At 38.2% G+C, this 8,081-nt stretch overlaps 1 protein-coding gene across 1 annotated transcript; it reads left to right on the forward strand.

The window, feature by feature from the left end:
• Positions 1-900: 900 nt before the first annotated feature.
• On the forward strand, positions 901-4,013 carry LOC122798228 (the record flags this gene model as incomplete). Its single annotated transcript, XM_044067007.1, has 1 exon — positions 901-4,013. A coding segment is annotated over exon 1 (2,967 nt), but the record flags the coding sequence as incomplete, so codon positions are not given.
• Between the last annotated feature and the right edge of the window lie 4,068 nt (positions 4,014-8,081).

The raw sequence follows: 8,081 nt of genomic DNA on the forward strand, positions 1-8,081 counted from the left end.
GCATGTTCTTATGGTCAAGGCACTAGTCCATCTTGGTTTGCATACATCTTAGTCAGGGATTTAACCCCCCTATGCAGTCTGGCTAGATGATTAAGAGCTTCTTCTTTAAGGAATCTTTTTGAAGGATTTTGTTAAGAGTTTTTTTTCTTACATTATACACATTTTACTGATCCTAGGCTTAACTGCAGGTCATTTGTGATCATCACTCTAATGGTTGATTTGTTTGGTTTGTGTTTAAATACTGAGATTATGGTATCTTAGGGAATTTACTTTTATCTAAGGTACAGCAATTTCAGTAAATTAAGTGTTATGGGTATGGTGGCACAGCCCCCATATAGGTTCTGCAGGGGTAAACCCTTCTGCAAAAATACCTTAATAATGAAACAGCGAGTTTTAAGTGTCATTCTTTCAATGTAAGTTCAGCACTTATTGATCGTCACTCTATCATATATCATATATCACACTTACTAGTTTTAAGCCTGAAAAATTGAGCAATAGCTTCACATTCAGAAAGAAAAAATGTTTTACTGTTAATTAAGCAAGCTGAGCTATTTAAGCTCTTAACTTTCAACAAAAGCTTAGAAGATCAATGATAAGAAGCAAAAGTCTTTCTGGGCAAAAATAATTTCTCCTTGTGAGACAAGATAATGTTTTACAAGTCTAAATTTATTTTCCAGAAAGTTGGTTTTCCTTTAAATGCATTCTAATTTCCATCCTATTTGTCTAAGGGAATATATTTTCTGGTCTTACCTTGATTTATGTAGAACTAATGAAAATGGATATTTCATTTTGGGCCAGGTGATCCAGTGAATTACAGATAATATCATTAAAGAATAAGCTACATCGATCTGGGCCATCATTATTAACAATGTAGTTATTAATAAACTCCGCCAAGGACGGTCCCAAGCCCGGCTGAAAAAGGAGGAGGGTTGGGCTTAGGGTTAGCAACCCCATCCCGTAAAAAACTATTTGCTACAAAAACACCAACTACAGGAAACACAGACAATCTTGTCTTGGAAGAGGAGGGTTCTTCAAATGGAAGATTTATGAAGTTTTGTGGCCAAAGCCGAAAGGACGCCACAAAGCAGAGCACCCTTCTCTCTACCAGGAAAATAAACATTGGCACATGGAATGTCAGGACCATGTATGAGCTAAGCAAGGCAGCCCAAGTGGCAGCAGAAATGAGAAATAACAATTTGAGTTTGTTGGGAATCAGCGAGACAAGGTGGACAGGGGCTGGTCAGTGTCGATTATCTACAGGAGAGTTGCTGCTTTATTCTGGACATGAGGACAGTGAAGCACTTCACTCCCAAGGGGTTGGTCTTATGTTGGCTAAACAGGCCCAGAGAGCCCTGATTGGATGGGAAGCACATGGCCCCAGGATCATCACAGCTTCATTCCGTACAAAGAAGAAGAAAATTGTAATGAATGTGGTCCAGTGCTACGTACCAACTAATGACAGTGAAGAGGGAGATAAAGATCAGTTTTATGAAAGACTGCAGCAGATCCTCGAGACCTACACAGACAAAGACCTTACTATCCTTATGGGCGATATAAATGCCAAGGTCGGATCCAGTAACATAGGATATGAGCAAATCATGGGTACACATGCTCTGGGAACAATCAACGAGAATGGTGAAAGGTTTGTTGATCTATGTGCTCTCAACAATTTGGTCATTGGAGGCAGCATTTTTCCCCACAAACGGATACACAAAAATACATGGGTCTCCCCTGACTACACAACAGAAAACCAGATAGATCACATATGCATCTGTAGAAGGTTTAGAAGAACATTACAAGATGTCAGAGTGAAAAGAGGGGCAAATGTAGCATCTGACCATCACTTGGTGGTGGCTAGACTGAAGCTAAAGCTAAAAAGAACCCAGGTTCAAGAGTCATCTAGGAGAATCAAATACAATGTTCATCTATTGAAAGATTCTCAGACAAAAGAACAGTTCAACATTGCACTGAAGAACAAATTTGAAGTGCTACAAGAACTGGTTGAGGAGGGTGGAGTAAACAGCTCTTGGCAGAATGTGAAAAAGGCTGTAGACTTAGCTTTTCAAGAGACACTGGGACCTAAAAAGTATCACCAGAAAGAGTGGATCACTGCAGAAACACTGGTAAAGATAGAAGACAGAAAGAGGAAGAAGGCAAAAGTAAACAAAAGTAAAACCAGAGCTTCAAAGATCAAGGCCCAAGAAGAATATGCAGATGCCCACAGAGAGGTCAAAAGATGCATTAAAATAGACAAGAACAATTATGTGGAACAGTTGGCAGTTGAGGCAGAACTGGCAGCTTACAGTGGTAACACAAAAATGTTGTATGATATCACCAAGCAACTTTCAGGAAAGTACAGTAAGCCAGAGAGACCTGTTAAAGATAAGCAAGGGAAAACCATCAATAGTATAGAACATCAACTGAAAAGGTGGGTGGAACACTTTGAAGAACTTCTAAACAGACCGTCACCTCTAAACCCTCCAATTATTGAGCCAGCCAATGAAGATCTACCAATCAATTGTGAAAAGCCAAGCAAGGAGGAGATCAGAAAAGCCATCATCCAAATGAAAAATGGGAAAGCGGCAGGACCAGATAACATCCCGGCAGAGGCCCTTAAAGCAGACTTAAATACATCAGTGGAGATGTTGTACCCACTCTTTGAAAGAATCTGGGCAGAGGAAACTGTTCCTTCAGAATGGAAAGAGAGCCATCTCATTAAGCTTCCCAAGAAAGGGGACCTTAGCAAATGTGACAACTACAGAGGCATCAATCTTCTATCAGTTCCAGGAAAAGTTTTCAACCGTATCCTTTTGGAAAGGATAAAGGACACCACTGACAAAAAGCTGAGAGAAGAGCAGGCAGGCTTCCGCAAAAATAGATCGTGTAGTGATCAAATTGCAACGCTCAGAATAATTGTGGAACAGTCAGTTGAATGGAACTCACCATTGTATATCAACTTTGTTGACTTTGAAAAGGCGTTTGATAGTGTGGACAGAGAGACACTGTGGAGCCTTCTGAAGCACTATGGTATACCAACGAAAATAGTAAATTTGATAAAGAACTCATACAATGGTCTATCATGCAGGGTTATACATGGAGGGCAGCTCTCTGAAAGCTTTCAAGTAAAAACTGGGGTCAGGCAAGGATGCTTACTGTCACAATTCCTCTTCCTGTTAGTTATCGATTGGATTATGAAGAAATCTACTGCAGGACAGAAAAATGGGATCCAATGGACCCTATGGAATCAGCTGGAAGATCTGGACTATGCTGATGACCTCGCCCTCATCTCTCACAGCCAGCAGCAAATGCAAAACAAGACAAATTTGGTGGCAGTTACAGCACTAGAGGTGGGTCTTAACATTAACAATCTGAAGACAAAGATCCTTAAATTAAACTCCACAAATACTAACCCTATCACTCTGCAAGGGAAGCCACTGGAGGAAGTGCAGTCCTTTACCTACCTTGGCAGCATAATTGACAAGCAGGGCGGATCAGAAGCTGATGTCAGGGCAAGGATAGGAAAAGCAAGAGCAGCCTTCATACAGTTAAATAGGGTCTGGAAAACAAGAGAACTATCCCTGATCAACAAGATAAGGCTGTTTAACTCTAACGTGAAGTCAGTACTGCTGTATGGGACAGAGACCTGGGGGTTAAACAAGACCACCACTAAAAAACTTCAGACATTTACAAATAGCTGTCTCAGGAACATTCTACGGATTCGATGGCCAGACACTATTAGCAACGCCACCCTTTTGGAAAGGACCAACCAACTTTCGATTGGGGAAGAAGTTAAGAGGAGGAGGTGGAGATGGATCGGGCATACTCTTCGCAAACCAGCAAACAACATTACAAGACAGGCGTTGCGCTGGAATCCTCAGGGGAAGAGAGGAAGAGGCCGCCCACGAAACACCTGGAGGCGAGACTTTGAGGCAGATGCTAAGCTTAGAGGCTATACATGGAACCAAATAGAACAGCTGGCCCAGGACAAGATTCGGTGGAGAGCTGTAGTTGGTGGCCCATACCCTGTCAAGGGTGACGGGCATAAGTAAGTAAGTAAGTTATTAATAAGATCATCAAGTGAGGATTAATGCTATCGGCTGCAACCCTTTTTTAGTGTCTATATTAGATCATCGAAGTGTTAATACTTCGAATGGTCTAATATCAACCTGAAAACAGCAAACGCTGAAAATAGCAAAGCTGCAGATGACCAAATTTTTTTCTAGGGAAAGAATTCAGATGTCCGTTTCTGTGGCTTCGTTATTTTCAGCACTGTGGTGGAAAGTTACGGGTTGGGTTCAGGTAAGTGTGCGATTGTGTGGACGTTAGTGTTAGGGCGGGGTATGTGAGTTAAGATTTGGGCGCTGGTGAGGTGAGTGTGCGAGAGTGATAGACTTTAGGGTTAGGGCAGGGTATGTGAGTTAGGGTTAGGGCGCGGGTGAGGTGAGTGTGCGATAGTGACTGACCTTAGGGTTAGGGTTTGGGTTAAGGATAGTGGATATATAGTACTCTATGTACAGTTTAGTGTAGGGCTAGATGTAAGATTTTAAGTGTATGTGTGTGGATTGCTGTTTTTTTGGTGTGCTTGTGTTGTGTGTGTGTTTCTTGGAACAGTGAATTTTTTCCCAGGGAACATTCGATGTTTTTAGATTTCGTGGTTAGAAGTTCGAGGTTGTCGTATTCGATGATGAGCTGTTTCGTTGATCTCATATAGACCCTTTTCTAGGTTCCTATATTTTTAAAATATCAGTATCAAGTATCTAATAAGAGAAAATTTTAGCATGAAATGAGCAAGGGACTGCTCAAGGCCTTGATGAGACTGGTTCCACCCCTAAGTAAGAAGAGGTCACTCCAACTGAAAAATCAGATCACATGAATGCCCTTTAATGTGGGTAGAAGCAGTAAGGACCTGAATAAATTTTAACTCTGTAATAACTAAGATGAACTCATTAGACAAAGTCACCAACTCAAGAGCTAAAACTTAAAGTTAACTAGTTTAACTGACTTGACATTGCATCTACACAGAAGTCACACAATTCTAGCAGAAATTCATGCAAATTACAAGGAAGAGAGAATATAAGGATAAATGTGTGATTAGTTAGAGTCCCAGTGGCATCATATGGGTTTACAATCAGGCTCATAACAAAAAATTATTTAAAGCACAATGCTATGCCAGCCCCAGCCCTACCCACAATAAAGCATTTTATTACAGAAAGGCCAAGAGCTATAGCTAATGCCAGAACAGGGCTAGTATTTAAATCAGGGTATATCTCACTTATACAGGCTAGATTAATATTATGCAACAAATCATAATGATAGCTGACATATTACAGATAGGTCTAGAATTTGCACGGAGTGCCATATAGTGAGAAATTTTCCTTCAATATTCTCACAGTTCTAAATATAGTTAGTAGACCTCTGTCAAAGTGATATTGCTTAATTCTGGAACAGTGCATAAAGATCATTAATGGGTTAGAATCTCCCTGTCAAACAAAACTACCAATGTTGTTGTTATATCTGCTTCCTGTTTATGTGTTCACAAAAGCAAACTTCTTACATAAATAATAGGAGTCCTTAGGAAGAGAACCATGACCAAAAGATGGAGACCAAGATGAAGCTGCTGTCACCAAAGTAATCCATATTACATATCAAATTAATATGAAAGAGCAATAAACATTTAGAAAATATATAAGATGGGTGTATAGTACTCATACCTCTCAACTGACCAGAATTTTGCAGAATATCCATATTATTGCTCTGTACTTTTGGTCTGTTTCTCATAAAGTTTGTGGTTTTCTGGAAAATCAGTTGAGGACTAAATTCATTAAATAATGGCAGACATTTGAATTTCAGATTTCTTATCCTTCAGGAAATACATGCTACTGCAAAACCTGTCATTCTATCAGCTTTCTAAGTTTATAAAATCATCCCTGATTTTGGTTATTTAGCCCTTAAGTCTTTTTGTTTTATTTTTTTTTTTTTTGTCAATAATTCTTGTGTTTAGAGGTTGAGAGGTATGATAGTAATTAGCAATAATAACATCAAAAATAAAAATAAACAAATTAAAATCTTAAATCCAAAACCTATTTATATGCTATTAGTTCATAATTACAATAAAATAATAATACTAATGAAAGGATAAAAAAACTAAAAATGTAACCAAAGACTGCTTTCAAAGAAAAAAAAACTGTAAAATACATCTGTCATATTTAGTTAAATTAAATTGAACAAATATTACAGTGAATAATAGAATGAAGCTCTTAAAATGATTAAGCAAAATGGTATGGTAAGAGATAATAGGCAAGAAAGTATGAGTGTAATAAGGAATGACAGCAGCATGCCTATCTGACACAAACTTTAATACAAGTCTGAATGAATTCTGCATGTAGATGGGATGCAGATTATTGAACTGAATCCTCTGTTATTGGGCGTCTATATTATATTATCGTACAATGAAAATAGCGAATGCTATTTCATCATACCGATAATATCTAAACAACAAAATATTGAACAAACGGAACAGCAAATATTTTCCCAGGGAAAAAATTTGCTGCTCCGTAAAACAAAAAAAAAACTTAAACACAAATTTAACTGGGGAGCTTCGCCTCCCCACACTCCCCGATGTAGGGGGCTGTGCCCCCCACACCCCCTACTTAAATATACCAACTCTGAGATCGCACCATAGTGGAGGAAATGGCAAAGTCCCAAAGACAGCCCACCAAATTTTTTTCCCTGAAAAAAAATTAGATGTTCCGTGACTTCGCTATTTTGCCATTTCGACAGTATCGGATCGACTAAATAGCATTCCCTATTTAGTCCATTCAATACTGTCATACAGACCCGATATTGGTACTTCTCATTTTCAGACCTACAAAAAGCATTATTTTATTGGTATATATGAAGTAAGTCAGTGGCAACCCACAGAGAGTTACATTTTTTCAAATTTGCAGTCATTATGATTGTAACTTTCTATATGCAATATATTAGATTAAAGAAAATTTACAACCAGGTGATACTGTATCTGTCATGGGTTCACAGCAAATTCAAAAGAGACCATATCTGATATAAGCATAAAATAAAGAGTAGGACAAAAGTAAAATATGAAAAATTAAATAATGCTGCACAGAAAATCTTGTGATACTCAAGAGCTTAATTTTATTTTACTTATGTTTTATTTTATTAACTTGCTAAGCAGATAAGTCAGCTAGGCGCACATACCTCTTTACAAAGGCAAATTAGGAGAACAGATGTTTAAGCGACTTATACAAAGTTGTGCAGTTTGCAGATGGAGACTGAGGTTATTTGAACCTATGACTACTTTATGTTCAAGCTCATTAGCTGTTCATACCCTTAATCCTCTGAGCTAAGCTGTTCTTGAAATGTAATAAATATCAAAGGGTTTTTGTATTTTAAACTATTCAGTTAACAAATAACAACCACAATTTAAGTAGTTGCTTTATAGGCTGTACTGCATGGTACACAGACGTCTTATCCTACTTCTCTGTACTTGTACATGTCTGTCTGCAGATATTAACATAGCACATTTATCCATTTCCACCAAAGGTACTGTATACTATGTAATAGTCTCTTACGATACAAGGCCGCAGATGATATACAGTACTGATAAATATGTAACATATGTACTGGAAATAGTTACCTTCATAATCCTTCACTTTGCAAAGTGATACTGCTTGACATGTGCAGCACAGACTCCTTTATAGCTAATTACATTTATTACATACGGAGTAGATTTAACTGGTCTGTGTTAACAGCTCAGCTTTATCTTTGCAAGACTTGCTAATTACCTAATTGGGACTCTAAAGTTTAGAACACATTAACATTTCTGGGAGAGTGTACTTTTTTCTGCTAGTTTGTTAAATAATCTCTGGGTGGGTTTGTAACAACACAACAACTTTCCTAGCATTCATTGTTTATTGACAGACTTGTAGGCTAACTGTGATTTCTTACCAGACTTATTTTTAATGGATTTAACTCCACAGGTTTCACATACAGTTATTTTCATTAGCATGGCATTGCTAAAGCAAAACACATTTCACTGTTAGAAAGGCTGCTACACACAAATG

Source organism: Protopterus annectens, chromosome 3.part1 (genome assembly GCF_019279795.1).
Source record: "Protopterus annectens isolate FY-2018-M chromosome 3.part1, PAN1.0, whole genome shotgun sequence".
NCBI classification, from domain to species: domain Eukaryota; kingdom Metazoa; phylum Chordata; order Ceratodontiformes; family Protopteridae; genus Protopterus; species Protopterus annectens.